Raw genomic sequence first — 19,218 nt, 5'->3', positions numbered from 1 at the left:
TCTTCCTAGGTGGGCTCCGGCACACCTGCTCTGGCTGCTGGTGAAATTGCTCTCTGCAGTTGCCCTGCCTACCCACTTGCCAGGGGCCTCTCTCCCTCTCCACCTGAGACTTTTGCTTCCCTCCCATCTCCTGGCCTCTGGTTCTTAGGCACGGGACCCAGGGCAGTTTCCCAGTCCCCAGATACCTTGTTTGCTGTCCTCAGCCCCGCCCTGGGTTGTCTTGCGTTCTTACGTCTGAGTTTGCTTCATCTCCTCTCTGACTATGTGTGTGGTGCTGTGCTGCCCTCATCCTGCCGTGGGGACCCTTTGTCCCCGCTGTGCTGCTGGGATTTGATGACTCTGAGGACCCACACTCTGAGGCCTACACTTGGAAGCCTCAGGAACCCTAGCACTGATTTGGGGGTGTCTTACGATTTACAGCCATTTTTGGAGGGGTATTTAACAGCCTGTCTGGCTGTTCCCAGTGGATGTGGGGCCTCCCCACATGTGTTTCAGGCAGGGCTGGAGCCCGCTATGGAATCCCAACAGTCACCTTTGCATTTCATTTTCTGTGACATCTGGCTTAGAGCATTTTGTCTTATATCAGAAGGGCATTCTAAATCAACCCAGCGAGCAAAGCCACTTTGCCTAGGAACTGGCACTGAGGTGTATTTACCTAAACCTCAAATGTGTTTCCTCAATGACTTCCTCCCCCCACTCCAGTGCATCCATTCCAGTTCCTAAGCTGCTGGAAATGCCCTCCTCGGAGTAGCTCTGAGGTTCTGATTAAAGGTGGGCCTGGAAAAAGGGCCGCAAGCCGGGAGGCAGGTTCCTGTCCTTCAGCACCCGCAGAAAGTAGGTGGGCATCAGCCTCGCAGAGGCGCTGGTGTAACTGAGGAAGTTCTCCAGCTGCGAAGACTTCGCTTGCTTTTTCCTTTCCTCCCCACTGATAACCGAGAAGGGGACAAGAAGATTGAGAGGTGACCCACCAATCTTGTCCCTCTTTTTCTTTTTTTGAAGTGCATTAGCTCTCTGGGGTGCCCTGCAGCTCCTGGAAACCAAAGACCACCCCCCCCCCCCAGGCCCCAAGTCCTCAGGCAAGTGCTGTGAGGCATTACTGCCCCACCCAGCTGAGGGCCCACGCTGCTGCTGGCAGTGCTCAAAGGCCCTCCTGGGTCGTCATGGAAACCAGGAGAGGCAGGGCCAGGAGACCTCCCCAACCCCCCGGGCGGGGGGCGGCAGAAATGGATTACTTAGTGTGCTTTATTATACGCAGTACAGCTCCAGAGAGTTATTTTGAGGATATAAAAATTATAGCTGCCATAAATGAGTCACAATGCCATTGCTCAGAAAAACGCCAGTGGGATTTGGGGCTAACCTCTGAAACTGTATGGGCGACTCTGCTTCCTGCGAATCCAATACCCCAGCCCCAGCAGGGAACGTGGCTCCTGGGCCCTCAGGAGTTCTGGCCGTCTGCAGTGGCTAGGCTTGGTGTGCTTGCTGCTGGAACAATGGCACCTTGCTGCAATGCGCCCGGGAACTGAGGACCGTGGTCCCGTAAGGGGTGCTGGAGTCTTCATTTGCAGACACAGCAGGAGGCGGGGTCGCCCTGAGAAGGGTGGTGGAGCTCGCGCCAGACTCATTGTCAGCACCAGGAAGAACTTTTGCAGCTCACTCGTTCCTCCATCCCGTGTTTGTTCAGTGTCTTCATCTTGCCCAGTGCCGTAGATATTGGGGAAATAAATGAAACAGAAACAGGCACTGTCTTGCTTCCAGATGGGGGAGGAGGAGGGGTGCAGGTGGCACAGGTGGTAGGAATGAAGGACTTTCAGACAGAAGGAGCACGGTGCGGGCAGAGCAAGCCGAGGGGCTGGAGGGAGCAGGGAAGGGGGTACAGACTGGAGAGAGGCGAGGGGGGCAGGGCCCTCTGGCTGAGAGAAGGAATTTGGGCTTTGTTCATAAGGGCAATGAGGAGTATTTTCTTACAATTTATTTATCTGAAAGAGTTACAGAGAGGAGAGAGAGGGAGAGATCTTCCACCTGCTGGTTCACTCCCCAGATGGCTGCAATGGCTAGGAGCTTCATCCGGGTCTCCCACATGGGTAGCAGGGGCCCAAGCACTTGGGCCACCTCACACTGCTTTTGCTCAGGTGCATTGGCAGGGAGCTGGATGGGAAGTGGAGCAGCTGGGACTTGAACCAGCACTCATGTGGGATGCTGGCGTCGCAGGCGGCGGCTTTACCTGCTACACTGCAACGCTGACTCCTTAGGGAAGGTTTCTAAGCAGGGGGTGTTTGCTGCAATGTGGAGAAGGGAAACAACACAATACAAGAAACCCCCGCTATGCAGAATAAGGAAGGGGACCTTCGTAGTAAACAGTTTTTTAGTATATGTGCTGCCAAGGCGAGCACAGCAAACAGTTTTTTTTTTTTTAAAAAGGCTTGATTACTGTATTACTTTAAAAACAACACAAGAAAGTGTGAAAGCAGTTTCTTCTGTTTCACAACACTGATGCGGGCATTGCAGTCCCATGTGGGCTCTGAGGACGTGGAATGAGTCCACTGGTCACTGGGTGAGGGGTTGTACTTCTTCTTAAAAAAAAAAAAAAAAAAAAGACGTGACAGTTGCTGTCTCTTGCGGGACCCTGGAGGCAGAGTCCCACTTGAGGGCTTCTCTCAATCCTTTGATGCTCAACTCCGTCCGTTTCCGGTGCCAGCCCTGCCTCGAGCGGGCAGCTCTCTTCTCAGCTGTAAGGCAAGGCTGCCCTGGCTCACTGGCTCGGCGTCCGGTGTCCCTCCCATCAACTTCATGGCGTTCTGCCGATGTACAAAATAGTCAGGGTTTCTCTCTCGGTCTGTGCGTGCTGCTGTGACAGTGATTACAGGGTGGGCAGTCTATGTAAATAAGAAAACTTACATCTCGAGGTCCTGGAGGCTGGGGGGTTCCTGACCAGGGTGCCGGCAGGTGTGTGGCCAGGGTGGTGCTGAGGTGCTGTGTCCTCTGAAGAGGGTGATGCTGCTGCCCTCACATGGCAGAGGGTGGAAGGTAAAAGAAGGGGTGTTAGGGGAGAGCTCTTATGACTTCATCCCCGCTTGAGGGCCACACTTCTTAATGTTTTTGCGTTGGAGATGAAGCTGCACCATGAATTTTGTAGGGCATAGAGCATTCAAACCGCAGCAGCCACTTTGCAAGCACTTGGCCTTGTGCTCGGCTGTGAGGCTGGCCCAGCTGGCAGTCACTGGTCTGGCTAGCAGGAGCGGGGGCAGGATGTTTGAGGGCAAACTCACGACGTTTTCGTGTCGTGGATGGTCTTCCTTCTTTCTGCCGCTTCTGGGTGGCAGCTCCCGGCCTATGCGTGTTTGGAGAAAGAGGCTCCCTTCCAGTCCCAGTGGGAAAGGACGCCATGGCAGTGGTGCTGGAGAGAAGGAGTGGGACTTGAGAGCTCCTTACGGGTCAGATCAGAAGGATTTGGGAAGCAACTGGACAGGGCGAAGGGCAAAGGGATCGGATTGGCTTCTAGACTTGAGCAGCCCAGACTCTGCTGTGGGAGAGGCCGGGAGCTGGGGGTGGACGCGCCAGCTGTCCTGCTTCCTGCACTCAGCACAGGGAAGGACACCAGCAACCTCCTAGGATGTGTCTTCTCGTAAGAGGCGGACGCTCCATAAATACAGCTGCTGATTCTCTTGTTCCGGCTCCCCCGTGTTTGCGGTTTTGTGTGGGGTGACCAGAGCTGATAATAAGGAGGCTTGTTGAAGGCTGTCGATGGAGCAGGCACAGCTAAGCACCTCACATGCCTTGTCTGGTTTTCATCTTCTTAGCAACTCTCAGAAGGAGCGGCTGTGTGTGAGTCGGTGCTACTATGTGGGGTAGGTCAGAGGCTGAAGGAGGTGTTGCCGGGGTCGGGGGAGGGTGTGGGTGAGGCACAGGCAAGACGGGGGAGAAGACGCTAACGAGAAGCAGAGGTGCTGTGTGTGGGTTGAGGGAAGCAGGCACCACTCCTTGCTTTCCTTACACATAGGCCTAGTGTGGTGGAATGAGAAGGCCATGCCAAGATGGCCACTGGCAAGTGAGTGTCAGTTACTCAGGAATGGCTTTGAAACCCACCTGGCAATGGAGCCTGCTTCGCAGCAGGCTGTGACTGGATGGCTTCGGATACTACCTGGCAACAGGCTGTGATTGGTTAGGGCATAAACTTCCCCTTGACCGGATTGGCTGCCTTGGCTATTTAAGCTGCTGTACCAACTGAAATAAATGAGTCTGTGGGCTCCTCGCCTCTGGCCCGCTTTCACTTGACTCCCAGGATCTGTCAAAGATCCCCACATTTGTGGCAGTCCTCGGGCACCCCAGGCTGTCAGGCAGCCGCTAAACCACATTTCACCCGCACGTTTGCCTTTAATCTCGAAGTGGACGCAAAATTCAGGCCCTGGATTCCAACACCCATAGAAAGGCTTCTGCTAACCAAGGGTTGAGGATATGCTTGTGTCTTTCCAGAGAATGCGGGACAGCCCATTTGGGTACCAGCCAGAAACATCAAGCCTGCAACTGACAGTCAACCAGAACCAGCTGAGCAAGACTGAGAGTTTGCCTTGTTAGCAGACGTACCTACCCTATATCCTACCCTTAGAAACTGACCATAGCCACATCTGTTACTGTTTTGTACCCCACTAGCTCTGGTCAGCCACTCAAACGGTCCACAGCCTGTGTGTGGTCATGCCATTCCTGATTACCATTGTTCCTCATTCCTACCCCTATCTGAGCAAGCACTCCTGTGGTCTCCCGTTTTGAGCGCTGGTTAGTCAATGACGGGTAAGATCCCCTGGGGGACAACTAAGACAGGCACAGCCGTGGACGGAGACCACATGGAAACGGGGTCAACAATGGTATGGCCAAGAATCATGCCTCCCATTGCTCAAAAATAAATGAAAAGGGGGAAATATAGTGGAATGAGAAGGCCATGCCAAGATGGCCTCTGGCAAGTGAGCATCATTTACTCAGAAATGGCTTTGAAACCCACCTGGCAATGGAGCCTGCCTGGCAACAGGCTGTGATTGGTTAGGGCATAAACCGCCCCTTGACTGGATTGGTTGCCTTGGGTATATAAGCTGCTATACCAACTGAAATAAATGAGTCTGTGGGTTCCTTGCCTCTGGCCTGCTTTCACCCGACTTCCGGGGTCTGTGTGGTGACTCTGCGCCTCTTGCCTCCACCACGCTCCTCTCAGAACGAATCCACAGCAACAGCCTAGGGTGTGGGTTTCCAGTGGTGATGATCATGCTGGCCTCGGCTCCTGGGCGGCAGCAGGGAACAGCAGCGAGCCTGTAGTCTTACCAGGCCAGTCCGGCTCCAAGGTCGACTTTCCAGCCTCTGGAGGTCACTGGGCTGCTCAGGTCCTCAGTGATACTCATCAAACAAATGGGCCTTAAAGACCCAGTTTAACAGGTGCAAAGCCTTGGAAGATCCAAATATAGAAAGTGCTCGGGAGAATCTTGGGACAAAATAAACAGAGTTTGAGTGAAGAGGAACTCATGAAACAGGTAGTGCTCAAAACGAGAAGAGGTTTGAGAACCCCATGACAGCTGTGTGGGCTTTTTATTGGCTGAAGGCGGAAGACAAAGACGTGTTCCATTGGTCAGTAGAACGACTCCAGCTAGCAGGGCTGTCTGGATATTTATAACCTCATTCACGGACCATACACAATGATCAACTTAGAAATTAGCTTGCTATAGATTTATTGAAGTTGAGTCCTGCCTGTGGTTGCCTTGGCAGGGCAAGACCAAAGGATATTACGTAAGGGCCTTACACGGCTGGCAGGCTGGCCATGCTTCCCCCAGCCTGAGGGTCGTTCGAGGGTTCTGATGGGTCAAGTTTTCAGTTTCATTTTACTGTTTACCATGGGGTGTGGCTTGTTTCCACGGGAACTTAAAGCTCTGGAGCTTCCCTAGCCTCGCAGCCTCCCAGTTAAGACTCTTTTGGCAAGAGGTATTCTGCCCGGTTAGCACACTGGTGAGAGCATGGCTTAGGGGACCTCACGGACTCCTGGAGGTCAAGGGCTGAGCCCAGAGTGCATTTTCTTCTGGTCTCCACTTTGTGGGAACTCAACCCTGTCCAGAAACCGCTGGATGAAGCTACTTCCATTCTACTGTCATGAGATTTACTGCGGGCAACTTCCAGATGTGCAAGTGCACACCACGACATGGTTATGGCTTGGCTGTGTCCCCCAGGGGTACTCATGCTGGGAGCTTGGTCCTCAGTGTGTGCTGTTCAGGGGTGGTGGGGCCTGGTGGAGGGTGGTGAGTCATTGGAAGAGATTAATGTAGTTTTCATGGGACCCTGGTTAGTTCCCAGGAGAGGCTGGTGTCGCAAACAGTGCAGGCCTGGCTCCTGAATCTTTCTGGAGCCTGTCTCATCACGTGATGTCTTCCGCACGTGTCCCCACCACGAGGCCCTCGTCAGACGCTGCAGAGATGGGGTTGTCCACTCTTGGACTTTGAGCCGCCCCGACTGTGAGTGAAGTAAGCTTTTTCGCTTTGTCAATGACTCAGCCACAGGTGCTTTGTTACAGCCTTGGAAAGTGGGCTCATGCAGTCCACTGACCCCACGTTTGCTGCCTCCATGGGGGCACAGAGAAGGGGCTTTCAGCTTGACTGGTAGGGGAGCCTGTGGGTTCCGATGGAGCTGGGCCCTGGGGAGGAGCTCAGGTGGGCATTGAGAGCATGAGCTGCTGCTCACAGAGACACTTCCTCTCACTCTGCGGGGTCTGTTCAAGGGAGAGTTAGAGACCACTGCAGACAAAGACTGAGGGGCTGGCGGGACAGGAGGCACTGAAGGTGCTGTTTTGCCTTGGGTATGGGAAGGCCATGCAGTGGTCCCTGTATCATCAGAGAGACAGTTGCTTATCGGAGGAGGCGTTCATCTCCCGTGAGCTCCTGTAGGCCCTGGATTTAGCACGTGGCACACGTCTGCTTGGCTCTTCCTTGAGCTCCCTGGGTTGGAGAAGTAGGGAGCTGCCTGTGTCCACCCCACTCTACAATGTGCCTGACCCAGTAGCACAGCTCAGGACCTTTGGATCACTGGCCAGTCTCTAGGGCCTCTCAGCTCTTCTCTCCCTTTCCCTGAGAGGGCTGGGTAGGCTGGGATGGGACCTTCAGGGCTTCCTGGCTGGGTCCTCCTGGGTGTGCTGGCCCCATCTGTGGTTGTGTGGTCAGCCTGGACCCCACCCAGGGGCCTGTGCTGGTGTTCACTGTTGGATCCCACTGGTGGCCTCTTGTCCTTTCTCTGTTGAGGTCACAGGGCATCTGTAGGGGTTTGTGGGGAGCCTGCCAGCCATCCCTGTCCATCCACCGCCTCCACTCTCTGAGGCCTATAGAGGCTGTCCAGGCTGGTGTAGGGCCTCTCTCCATAGCAGTTTTCTCTGAGTCCCGGGTTGGGAGGGGCTGGGAGACTTTGCTCCACTGTGCTCATCTCAACCTGTTCAGGCGCGTTCTCCCTGCTCCACATCTTACTGCCCTTCCGCGCCTCACCTGCCTGGAGCTGTGTTGCCAGAAGGGGGAGGGGGAGAAGCTGACTTAGCCATGGGGAGCATAATCAGACACTGAAGAAGTACTCTACATCAGCACCCCTGTGTTGTCTTTTATATCTTTTGTGTCCTGATGTCCTCTCAACCCAACTGGAGACTATTCCTAAACATTTTTCTTGCTCTTACTCAGGATCAAATAAACGGTGAGATACAAACCCATTTTATTTTAAAGATTTATTATTTATTTATTTGAGAGGTACAGTTACAGACACAAAGAGGGAGAGAGAGAGAGAGAGAGAGAGAGGTCTTCCATCTGCTGGTTCACTCCCCTAAATGGGTGCAACAGCTGGAGCTGGGCTGATCCGAAGCCAGGAGCCAGGAGCTTCTTCCAGATTTCCCACTTGGGTGCAGGAGCCCAAGCACATGGGCCATCTTCTACTGCTTTCCCAGGCCATAGCAGACTGCTGGATTGGAAGAGGAGCACCTGGGACTTGAACCGGCGTCCTTATGAGACACTAGTGCTTCAGGCCAGATACTTAGCCCAGCATACCACAGTGCCACCCCCCAAACCCATTTCAGAGATTGAAAAACCGAGGGTCACAGGAGCCAAGTGAGTAATGTACCACCTAAGCGAAGTCAGGAAGTTAGACCCAGTTCTCATCACTGTGCACCAGGGGGCTTGAAGGAGGTGACTGATGGAAGCTGGTTGAGTTCTATGAGTCCTGGCATGGGTGCCCAGCTTGAAGAGCAAGTCCGAGACCCCCCTTGGCTGGTACCGTGTTCTCCAGCAAGAGGGAAGGGGGTTGCTGTGATTGCTTAGTCGTAGTGTGCAGAGCTGAATCAGGCCTGTGCCTAGAAACAGCCTCGTCTGGAGAGACGGGCAAGGGTGTCTGGGCTGTGATCAAATATTGAAGATGGGTGTTCAAAAACGGGCGTGTGTTAGCACAGTCAAATTCTTTGCATTCCGTTCGGATGTACAGTGGGTGGAACATTCTTCATGCTTCTCAACTGTTCTCGGCTTGCTGGGGAGCCCATGTTTCCATGACTGTGAGTGGGAGCGGAACCTGGAGCGGCTGATTCAAGGTCTGACACCTTTGCCTGCTTTAAGTTCTCGTCTCTTTTGGGCAAGGATTCCTCAGTCAATTACTCTATGTGAGTGCTGCCACAGACTACACCTGTCTCCCCCAAAATTCACAGGTTAAGTCCTAACCCACAGCGTGCAGGGGGTAGGAGGTGATTAGGTCGTGAGTGTGGAGCCCTCATGAGTAGGGTCAGTGGCCTCACCAGATGCAGCCTGGAGAGCTCCCATCCTGCACCATGTCAGGGCACAGCCAGAAGGCAGCTGCCTGCAGCCAGGAAGCAACCCTGACCAGACATGGAATCTGCCCACGCCTTGACCCTGGACTGCACAGCCTCCAGATCCTGAGATGTCTCTGTTGTCTCTGTTGTTGGGAAGTGACCCAATTGATCGTATTTGGTGCGAGCAGTACAGATGGATGAAGATGGGGGCTTCTGACTTCTTCACGGCTTGCCCCTCTCTCGCCCCCACCCCCAGGATGGTGCCTGGATGTGATGAAGGCCAGTCTACCCATGCAGTGGGCTGGGACCTGGTGGCGTCTTCTGGGTCCCTGCAGACCTGCTGGAGGGGTGACGGCACCTGGTTTCTTCTGCTGGTCAGTCCCCTTCCTATACCTCCAGGTCTATACATGCTTTTCGGGGTGGGGGCCCAGGCAGCCTCCCTCCCTGTTTCAGCAGATTGCGGTTCACTTGTACCCCAAGGTTTCTTCTCTGCACCTCTGCAGGCTATCAACCCTGCTTGGAGATCAGACACAGCCGTTCCCCGGGCCTTCTAGTCCCCCTAGAACAGGCTCAGCCCAGTGCATATCAGGGCATGCGTTTCAATGGGTCTTACAGCATGTTTTACAAACTCCTTTTGTGGCATTTTTTTTCAGAACAAATTTATAAAGGTTACCAAATCTTCTTTAATAAATTAATTGATTAGAAAGTCAGAGATACACAAACAGGAGAGATGGAGAGAGGGATGGAGGGAAAGAGAGAGGGAGAGAGAGAGTGAGAGAGAGAGAGAGAGAGAGAGAAGCCAGTCTCTTATCTGCTGGTGCATTTTCCAAATGTCCATAATAGCTAGGGCTGGGCCAGGTTGAAGCCAGACACCTAGAACTCAATCCTGGTCTCCTATATGGGTGGTAGGGACCCAATTACGTTCTGCCTCCCAGGGTGCATATTAGCAAGAAGCGGGGTCAGAAACAGAGTTGCATTCTCACTGTATCAGTTAGGAAAACGTTGGTTGCACGCAGCATAAATCCCAGCCATGGTGGCTTAAACAAAAAGGGTGTGTGTGTGTGTGTGTGTGTGTTACTTGTTGGAAGACAGGAATTGTGGAGGCAGTCGGCCCAGGCTTGTGCAACTCGCAGTGGGCTCCTGTTCTGCTTCCTGACTTGACTTCACCCTGCACTTGCAGGCTGGGGGTTGTGAGATGACCCTGTACCTCCAGGTGTGACGTGGACTTTCTAGGAGGAAAGAAGGGGCAGAGGTAAGGGGCGAAAAAATCCGCCAGCCAAATCTGTCTGATTTCAACAGGAAATCAAACACTTTCCCTCAACTCCCACTGGCAGACCTGCACTTAAAGCTCATGGACCTCTCTCTCTTTCTCTTTCCAACCCTCCTTTCTCTGTAGCTCTGACTTTCAAACAAATAAAAGCACCTTAAAAAAAAAAAAAAACTATGGGGGCTAGCATTGTGGTGTAGAGGGTAAAGCTAACGCCTGTGACACTGGCCTCTCATACGGGTGCTGGTTTGCGTCCCAGCTGCTCCACTTCCAATCCAGCTCCCTACTAATGGCCTGGGAACGCAGTGGAAGATGGCCCAAGTGTTTAGGCCCCTGCACTCATGTGGGAGTCCTGGATGAAGCTGCTGGCTCAGCCCTAGCCAGGAGCCATCTGGAGAGTGAACCAGAGGATGGAAGATCTCTGTTTCTTGCTCTGTCTCTGTAGTTCTGACTTTCAAATAAATAAATCTTTAAAAAAATAAAGTAATAGAAAGCTCATGGGTGAGAACCATACCCTAGCCATGAGCAGCCCTAGCTGGAAGGTGGCCTGGAGGTGGACTTGTCCATGGAGGTGGTTCCCAGCTCTTTTGTCTACTTTATTCACCACCACGCTTGGATCTGAAAGCTCTTGGCTGCTTTTAGAAATTAAAACTACACTCAGATCAAAACTGCATCTCCACGGAGAAGACCCCAAGGAGTGTGCACGGGCTCTGAGGAAGGTCCCCACGGCAAGTTTCTGAAATGTTAGGAGCGACAGAGTGAATGTCCTTCCTCCCAAGGGGACTTCAGCAGTTCAGCACGCTCATGCGGTATGTTCCCCAGGAAACGCATCCTTGTCGCGACAATCCATTTGCACCTCGCCCAGAGACTGGCAGCTCTGCTGAGCTCCTGTGCTGGCTGCTGGAGCCCAGCGGGCCTTGGGAAATGTCAGGAGTGAGGGAGATGAAGAGAAAATTAAACTCTGCTCTGGCTGGACAGCCTTGTTTGATGTAAGCCAGGGAGGGCTGGTTTGTTGCTGTGCCTCGAATTGTAATGTCCAACGAGTGTGCTGGGTGTGCAGCTGCAAGCAGCTCAGACTAGGAGCAAGAACGGTCTCTTTTAAAGGGAGCCGGGGCCAGGCCCGGTAACGAGGGCCGCCACCTGCTTCAGAGGCGTCACCGAGCAGTCACCATGTCTCTGGGGACTGAGCCTCCATGCCCATCTCACTTTGTCTGTCTTCCTGTGCCCAAGGGCTTTAGACAGCCCAGGCCCTTGATGTTGGTGGAGGTAGAATCTGTCAGGTGCAATGCAGAGCTTGTGGGACCCCCACTTCCCTACAGCCCTGGGAGGTCAAGTACAAACGCAGGTGCTTTTCGAGACTTGCCGAAGAACAAAGTGGGGCTCGCTGGTTCATTCGGTCATTTGCTTTAATTCACCCAACATTCACTGGGCCCCTACTATGTGTCAGCCACCTGCTGCGGATGCCAGGATGTGAGACTCCACATCCCCGCTCTGCAGAAAGGGATCTGAGGAATGGGGGAGGGAGGCAAGGGGAAGTGCCAGGGCGCTCCCAGGAGCTGAGGCATGGTGCAGGTTTTTTTTTTTTTTTTTTTTAACTAAGTAAAGAGTTCAACAATTTGCACAAACAAACAAACAGAAAAACAAAAACAACAACAAAACTGTTCCTCAACAGTGGAGACAAGGGCTGTTAAAAGTGCATCTTGCAGTTAGTTAGTTAATTTCATTTTTTTTTTTTTTTAGAAAATTAACTTTAAAGAAGCACCCAAGAATGATACATCTTTTGTGAGCACTTAGACATAATTGTAATACAACTCTTTGAGGACAGAGGTCCTACATGGGGACTAAGTGCACAGTGACTCCTGTTATTGATTTAAGAATTAACAAACACTTATGTATGACATCAGTGATCACACGAGGCTCTTGAGCTGCCACAGCTGGGGAAGCCTTTTGAATCCACAAACCCCGTCAGTATTTAGACAGGGCCATAAGCAAAGTGGAAGTTCTCTTCTCCGTTCAGAGAAAGGTACCTCCTTTGTTGATGACCGCTTCTTTCCACTGGGGTCTCACTCACAGAGATCCTTAATGTAGGACATTTTTTTGCCACAGTGTCTTGGCTTTCCATGCCTGAAATGCTCTCATGGGCTTTCCAGCCAGATAGGTGCAGTTTTGAATCACATCTAGGTGCCACCTGTGGTCTGAGGCAGCTTGCAATAAGTGTGCAGGAGGAGAAATCAGGTCTTCAGGAAGCACAGGGGGAGAGAGGTGACTGCTGGCTGGGGGTGGGAGGCGGCAGGGAAGACTCCGTGGAGAAGGGGTAACGTTCAGCAGGTGAAGCTGCAGCCATGGCCTTGCAAGCAGAGGGAGCACGTGAGAAACAGCACGGACATGGACAAGGCCAGGGCATGCACTGTGCACACCCAGGCTTGATTGGGAGGCCCCATCACTGTGGCAGTGTGATGGGAAAGACTGGAGCGGCTGGTGGGCGTCACGTTGTGAAGGGTCTTGCTGCCCAGCTGGGAGTTTTTGTTCCTTGTGTGAGCAATGGAGAAGAGTCGTGGGTTTTTGGGCAGAGGGATGGCATGATCAGAGGTGGCTGTGGGGAGAAAGGCGAGCTGAGTGGGAGGACGAAACTGGTATTTTATCCACTCTGCAGAAGTTGCCTGGTAATGAGATACTGCCCTGCTCCAGGCTTCTTTAATGAGAAGTGACATACCCGTGCTTGCCTGTGCACACAGGCCATGCCACCTGCGGCTCCCAGGTCGAGTCTCACCTGGGAGCTCTGTTTCCACCAGGAGGATGGTGTTTGGTGGTGAGGTGGAGCCGGGGCAGAGAGGGGCTTCTGGGTGGTGCTCCTCTGGCACCCCCAGGTGTGGGCTCCCCGGGCCCAGTTTGCTTACTGCTCACTCAGACAACCTGAGCCTGAGGAAGGCACGACACGTTCACCTGTGCAACAGGTCAGCAGCGTCGGCCGTGGGGTTAAGGAAGACAGAGCTAGGCGAGGGCTGCCGAGGGTCTCTGAATGGTGACAGGCCTCATACGGACAAGATGAAGGCTGGAACACACAGGGAGGGGTTGGGGCCACGTCACCTGGCTGGACAGGAGAAACAGGGACTTGTTCACCAGACCCTAGACTCCGAGAGCTGGGCTGTGCTGGAGAAGGGAGTGCTGGCCGGGGAGAGGAGAGAAGCCCCCTGCAGGCCTTTGAGGCCTCGGGGGCTGGTATGCAGCAAGCATGCAAGTGCAGGTGAGAAAGGGGACATCACTTCCGAGATGACAGCTGACCATGGCGTGGTGAGGCAGGCGAGGTGCCGTGTAGGGCCTGTGCCCTTCCCAGAGCCACCTGGGAGCTCACAGAAAGGGCTTTTCTGTTTGCTGCCGCGTGTGCTTGAATCTCCAAGGTGGCCAACAGCAGCGCCCCGATGTTTCACCTCTCTTGGCTTTGATTTCTTCTGCTTCAGACTCTGCTGATTGGAAGCTCACCATGTCTCTGCAGAGTCATCAGCACAGGGCAGCAGGGCTGTCATGGTGAACACTGAGACACTGAAGGGCAGCGCTCCCGACGGTCATCCGGAGCCAGCTCTCTGCAAGCCCAGGCCATGAGAGCAGGGAGCTCGCTGTCGCTCACATACGCACCCACTCGCGTACTCACATGCACGCACACAATAAGGGTGGCTAAAGAGTTCAGTGTTTCCCCCTCAACCAAATCCATGAGAGTTGCTAATTAGGGACCGATTTTCCCTTCTTCTCTTTCTTTCCATTTTTCACTCCCTGGGTAGAGTGCTCGGGAGATGTGCTGTGGTCAGCACGTGGGCGCCGCAGCAGGGAGGGGCAGAGAATTTGAGCCCCCACCGAGGCCTCGGGGGCTGACTGCTGACACTAGGGGCAGGGAAGGGGGCTTCCTGATGAATAAGGGGGTGGGGTGACAGTGCCAAGGTTAGGGTGGATGCATCCCTCCAAGTTCATAGTCAGAACATAAGAACCAAGGCTCTAGGGTTCTGCCCTCATGAATGGGATTGGTGCCTGTCTGAGTTTCTTTCCTATTGCTAATAGCGCAATAGCACGGACTGGGTAAATTATAAAGGAGAAAGATTTATTGTGGCTCAGGTTTTTGTCCTGGGTCAAAGCATCACATCTGGTGATGACCTTGCTGACAGAGTCCCAGAGCAGCATGGTAGGCGACAGGGAGCACACAAGAGAGCCCGCTGACCACTCTCACGATGACCCGCCAACCCAGTAGTCACTTGAGTGGATTCCTGCCTTCATGAGGACAGAGCGCCAGTCGCCTCTTAGTATCTCCTCTTGGGGATTAATCTCCACGTGAGTTTTGGGGTGGGGGCACTAACCACATCCCAGCCACAGCAGAGCTCTTATGGAAGCGCTGGAGAGAACCAGCGAGGTCCCTTTGCCTGCTGCTCTTCTGACAGGCAAGGACATGGTGCCCAGGGGTCATGTGGGGAGCAGAGAGCAGCCCTCATGAGACCCCAAATCTGTTGGCTCCTTGATCTTGGACTCTCCAGACTCCAGGACCAGCGGAAATACATGTATTCCCTTTGTAAACTGCCTGGTCTCAGGGATTTTACTATGGCAGCAGCAATGGACTAAGACAGACGCGGCCTTCTGGATGAACGGGGCAGTGAGGATCAGAGAAGGCAAGGACTCTGCAGGCCTGGCCTGAGCAGCCTGTGTCCCCCATGGCACTGTGCAGGTGACTGCTGGCTCCTGGCGGCCATTGCTTCCCTGACCTTGAATGAAAAGCTGCTTTACCGTGTGGTTCCTAAGGACCAGAGCTTCCAGAAGGACTACGCGGGCATCTTTCATTTCCAGGTACCGTGCCTTGCTCAGGTACACCACATCCCATACTCTCAGGTGCTACCCTAGTTCCACCAGATCAGAAAGTCTCGTGGTGGGGCCCAGTGCACTGTGTGTGAGCAGTTCCCCAAGGGATTCTGGTGCACGCTTAAGTCTAAAAACCACTGCTTTAGTGCATGCATCCAGGCATCCATGGGCCCACCCCCTGCCCCCTCCTTCAGGCCACGTCAGAGTCACTGTTGCCACTGGATGGTGTTGGGAATGTTCTCTCACCCACAAACCCAGAGGCTGCACCAGATGCCTCCTGGTTCATCCAGTGTCTCCTAAGGGGTAGGTAAGGGAGGCAGGGATCTTGCTCCTAAGGAGCTTGGAGTTCACAAAAGGCCCAGGACTTAACAGAGACGCACAGAGCCCCGTCTGAGGCCCACTGAAGACTCCCCCTTGCCCCTCTGTGTTTTCATGTGAGGCCCTGTGTTGTCTTCCTGCCCCCAGTTCTGGCAGTATGGCGAGTGGGTGGAGGTGGTGGTGGACGACCGTCTGCCCACCAGGCACGGGCAGCTGCTCTTCGTGCACTCGGCAGAGAGGAGTGAGTTCTGGAGCGCCCTGCTGGAGAAGGCCTACGCCAAGTAAGAGTGCAGAGCCCCCGGGGCACTCCCCCCACACACACACCTGCCAGCCTGTGCCACTTCTTTCCCAGCAGGTGGACCCCCAGGGGCTGGAGAGAAAGCATCCCTTGGTCACAGGGAGAAAGAGCAATTTGAACCGGGGGTTGAAAACCGCAGCTGCATCCCGCATGAATGTGTGACTGCCTAGTCTGTCTGGGCCTCAGTTCTCTGCTTTCTCAAATCCTGGTGTGGGCTATTAAGGGAAGATGATTTTTTTAAAGGATTTTTTTTGTTTGTTTGTTTGTTTGAGAGTCAGAGTTACAAAGAGAGAAGGAGAGAGAGAGAGAGAGAGAGAGAGAGATTGATCTTCCATCTGCTGTTTCACTCCCCAGATGGCTATAACAGCCAGGACTGGGCCAGGCCAAAGCCAGGAGCCAGGAGCCTCCTCCAAGTCTCCCACATGGACGCAGGGGCCAAACGCTTGGGCCATCCCTTGCTTCAAGGCCATTATCAGGGAGCTGGACTGGAGTGAAGCAGCTGGGTCTTGAACTGGTGCCCATATGGGATGCTGGTATTGCAGGCAGCAGCTTTACCTGGTATACCACAACACTGGCCCCAGGCAAGGTGAATTTTAAGAAGAATAAAGAAGAAATGTGTTTAGATCCCAAACTCAACTAAGTCTGCACCCCTCTTTCAGGAGTCATTTTCCTTCTCACTGGGATTTTTTTTTTTAAAGATTTATTTGTTTATTTGAAAGTCAGAGTTACACAGAGAGAGGAGAGAGAGAGAGAGGTCTTCCATCCGCTGGTTCACTCCCCAATTGGCCACAATGGCCAGAGCTGCGCAGATCCGAAGCCAGGAGCCAGGAGCTTCTTCTCGGTCTCCCATGCGGGTACAGGAGCCCAAGGACTTGGGCCATCTTCTGCTGCTTTCCAGGCCATAGAAGAGAGCTGGACCAGAAGAGGAGCAGCCGGGACTAGAGCCAGTGCCCATATGGGATGCTGGCGCTTCAGGCCAGGGTGTTAACCCACCGTGCCACAGCGCCAGCCCCCCTCGCTGGGATTTGCCGTTCAAGGCCTTCTTCGGGGTTCTTAAGCTTTGTTTACTGACACCTCTTTCTGCAACCCCAGTTCCTTTCTGGACCTTTTCTAAAGAACACCCCAGCAGCTGCCTCTCAGCCTTGAGGGAGGGTCCTCTTGTCCCTACCTGACCCCTAGTGCCAGAATTGCAAGGAGCCAAGGTCAGTTCTGGAAGGATGACCCCCCAGCTTTGTCAAGGAGTGGGTGGCCGGGGCACAGGTTGTTAGAGTTCTTCGTCAAGTGTCTGGGCTGGCCTTGTGGAGCCATGGCCTGAGCACTTCCTGGCCCCTAGGCAAAACTGGCCAAGGGCCCTCCTTGACCTTCCAGACCCCAGTATGACCCCTACCCCGGGGTCCCCATGCTGTGGTTGCTAATAGTTTAGATGGTGCGTGTCTTTTGTCTTCCCTAACAGGCTCAACGGCTCGTACGAAGCTCTTACCGGAGGGTCCACAGTGGAGGGGTTTGAAGATTTCACGGGTGGCATCTCTGAGTTTTACGACCTGAAGGAGCCGCCCCCTAATCTGTATCAGATCGTCCGGAAGGCCCTGCGCAAGGGGTCTCTGCTGGGCTGCTCCATCGATGTGAGCCAGGGGCTGCTCTTCCTTCCTCCCCCCTGCACGGAGGGGAAGGGGCCAGACAGGGAGAGCGAGAGAGGCCTGACAAGGCTTTGGGCCAGCGCAGAGTCTGGGACCTTGTGGGCAAATCTGGTGACATGCTGGTGGCAGTACAAAGGAGCTGCTGAAGACCTAGTTAGTGGGTAGGAGCTGGGGTTAGTCGCCTTATAGGAAGCCCAGTTTCCCTTTAGTCAGTGCTGCTGGGACGCCCTGAGAACAAACACCTGCCCTGGACCCTAGGCCCTACCTCTGCTACTCCCCTGATGCCAGATAATCTGGGGATTCTGGAAAGCAGGAGTGACTGGTGATACTTGGTGGACTTGGAGATCCCTGAGGAAAAAGGAAGGTGTTCTGAAACCAGGGGTCATGGTCGGCCAGAGGGGTGGGTTCCTGGAGCGCTCAGATGGTCGCAGGGAGCAGAGAGCCGTGGAGGCCAGCAGCCCGGAGGGTCTGTTGCCACGCGCCCCACCAGCTACCTTTCTTTCCTGACTTTCTGTCGTCGAGGATACTTAGTCTCCAGGCAGTGTGGGGCTGCTTCAGCTCCCTGCCACACAGCACCTGCTGCACCTGCAGGCCTGATTAAAGAGGGGTGAATGGGGACGGCACCACATACCTGCACTTCATTGCCGGGTCTGCAGCCCTAGTCCCACGCTGGGGCAGCCTTGGCTGTGTAGTGTGTGCGTGGACAGTGTTGTAGGGATGGCTCCAAACAGGTCACGGTCAGCCACCCTGAGTGCACTTTCTATTCGGCCCAGGTCTCCAATGCAGCTGAGACAGAAGCCATCACCAGCCAGAAGCTGGTCAAGAGTCACGCGTACTCTGTCACTGGAGTCGAAGAGGTACAAATTGATGAGAGGAGCGGGAGGTTCTATGCTGCAGTATTACCACAAATCCAGGCCAGAGAGAGAGGGAGAGAGAGAGAGGGGTGATCGGCACTACAAGGCTCGTGGTTGGCTTTGGAGCTTCCGTGGCCTGCTGTACAGAGCCCCAGCACTGCAGGTGTGTGGTTAGCTTCCGTTCACTCCCAGGGCCCTCCCGACTCACCCACGCAGAGACTGGGGTGTAACCCTCTGAACTTTAGCTCGGGGCTTCTGACTTGATTCGGGCTCTCTTCTGTTGTGTGTCTAGGGAAGGTAGAGGATGCCAGTTAGACTGTATGTATATTCCAAGAGTATTTTCATGTAGGTAAAGCTGTGAAGATGCACAGGATCCCCAAAGGGGACAAAGACAGTAATGCCTGTCCCAACTTTCAGGGTGGGATATAAGGTTGAAAAGGCACGCAGGCATTTCTTCCTCTCTAACCCAAGGGGAAAGCATGGGCTATAATTTTTATTTCTTTTTTTAAAAGATTTATTTGTTTATTTGAAAGTCAGAGTTACACAGAGAGAAGGAGAGGCAGAGAGAGAGAGAGAGAAAGAGAGAGAGAGAGGTCTTCCAGCCGCTGGTGCACTCCCCAGTTGGCTGCAACTGCTGGAGCTGTGCTGATCTGAAGCCAGGAGCCAGGAGCTTCCTCCAGGTCTCTCACATGGATGCAGGAGCCCAAGGACTTGGTCCATCTTCTACTGCTTTCCCAGGCTATAGCAGAGAGCTGGATCGGAAGAGGAGCAGTCAGGACTCAAACTGGTGCCCATATAGGATGCTGGCACTGCAGGCGGCGGCTTGACCCGCTATGCCACAACATTGGCCCTTATTTTTAGTTCTATTTTCTGCCTACTTTCTAAAATAATTTGAAACAGTTTACAATTGAAAGTAACTAAGGTAAAATATATTCATCTAGGCTGAAGACAGAGCTACAGTTGAACAATTAATTTTGCTTTGGGTTTCCCAATGGCCAATGCAAAAATGGAAGTGCAGTGGGTGACCCAGTTCTTGTTATTTATTCAAAGAGCATGGACGCTCATTACACGTGTGTTTATGGTTGATGAATATGCTCTTTAGTCAAGTCAAGCCTGTAAACACAAATGGAACATGTGTGGGTAAACTTTGGGCTAGGGCATAATGGAGGATATGGGGAAATTAAGACAATGAAGACCTAACTGTGTGTGTGTGT

General features: G+C 53.6%; 1 protein-coding gene and 1 long non-coding RNA gene across 2 annotated transcripts in view; both read left to right on the top strand.

Annotated features, from left to right (window-relative positions):
• CAPN8 (calpain 8) overlaps window positions 1-19,218 on the top strand; it is a 69,027-nt gene that overhangs the window by 19,185 nt on the left and 30,624 nt on the right. The window contains exons 3-6 of the mRNA XM_051821387.2: window positions 14,767-14,885; window positions 15,363-15,496; window positions 16,967-17,135; window positions 17,924-18,007. Coding sequence (XP_051677347.2) covers window positions 14,767-14,885; window positions 15,363-15,496; window positions 16,967-17,135; window positions 17,924-18,007 — 506 coding nt within the window. The remainder of the gene's footprint in view (window positions 1-14,766; window positions 14,886-15,362; window positions 15,497-16,966; window positions 17,136-17,923; window positions 18,008-19,218) is intronic.
• Window positions 1,837-5,114, top strand: LOC138844953 (uncharacterized). The gene is made up of 2 exons (XR_011381468.1): window positions 1,837-3,845; window positions 4,471-5,114. It is a non-coding gene; the product is annotated as an uncharacterized lncRNA (long non-coding RNA).

This window comes from Oryctolagus cuniculus, chromosome 13 (assembly GCF_964237555.1).
Source record: "Oryctolagus cuniculus chromosome 13, mOryCun1.1, whole genome shotgun sequence".
Classification (NCBI taxonomy): Eukaryota; Metazoa; Chordata; class Mammalia; order Lagomorpha; family Leporidae; genus Oryctolagus; species Oryctolagus cuniculus.
This window is presented reverse-complemented; position numbering and strand designations above follow the sequence as displayed.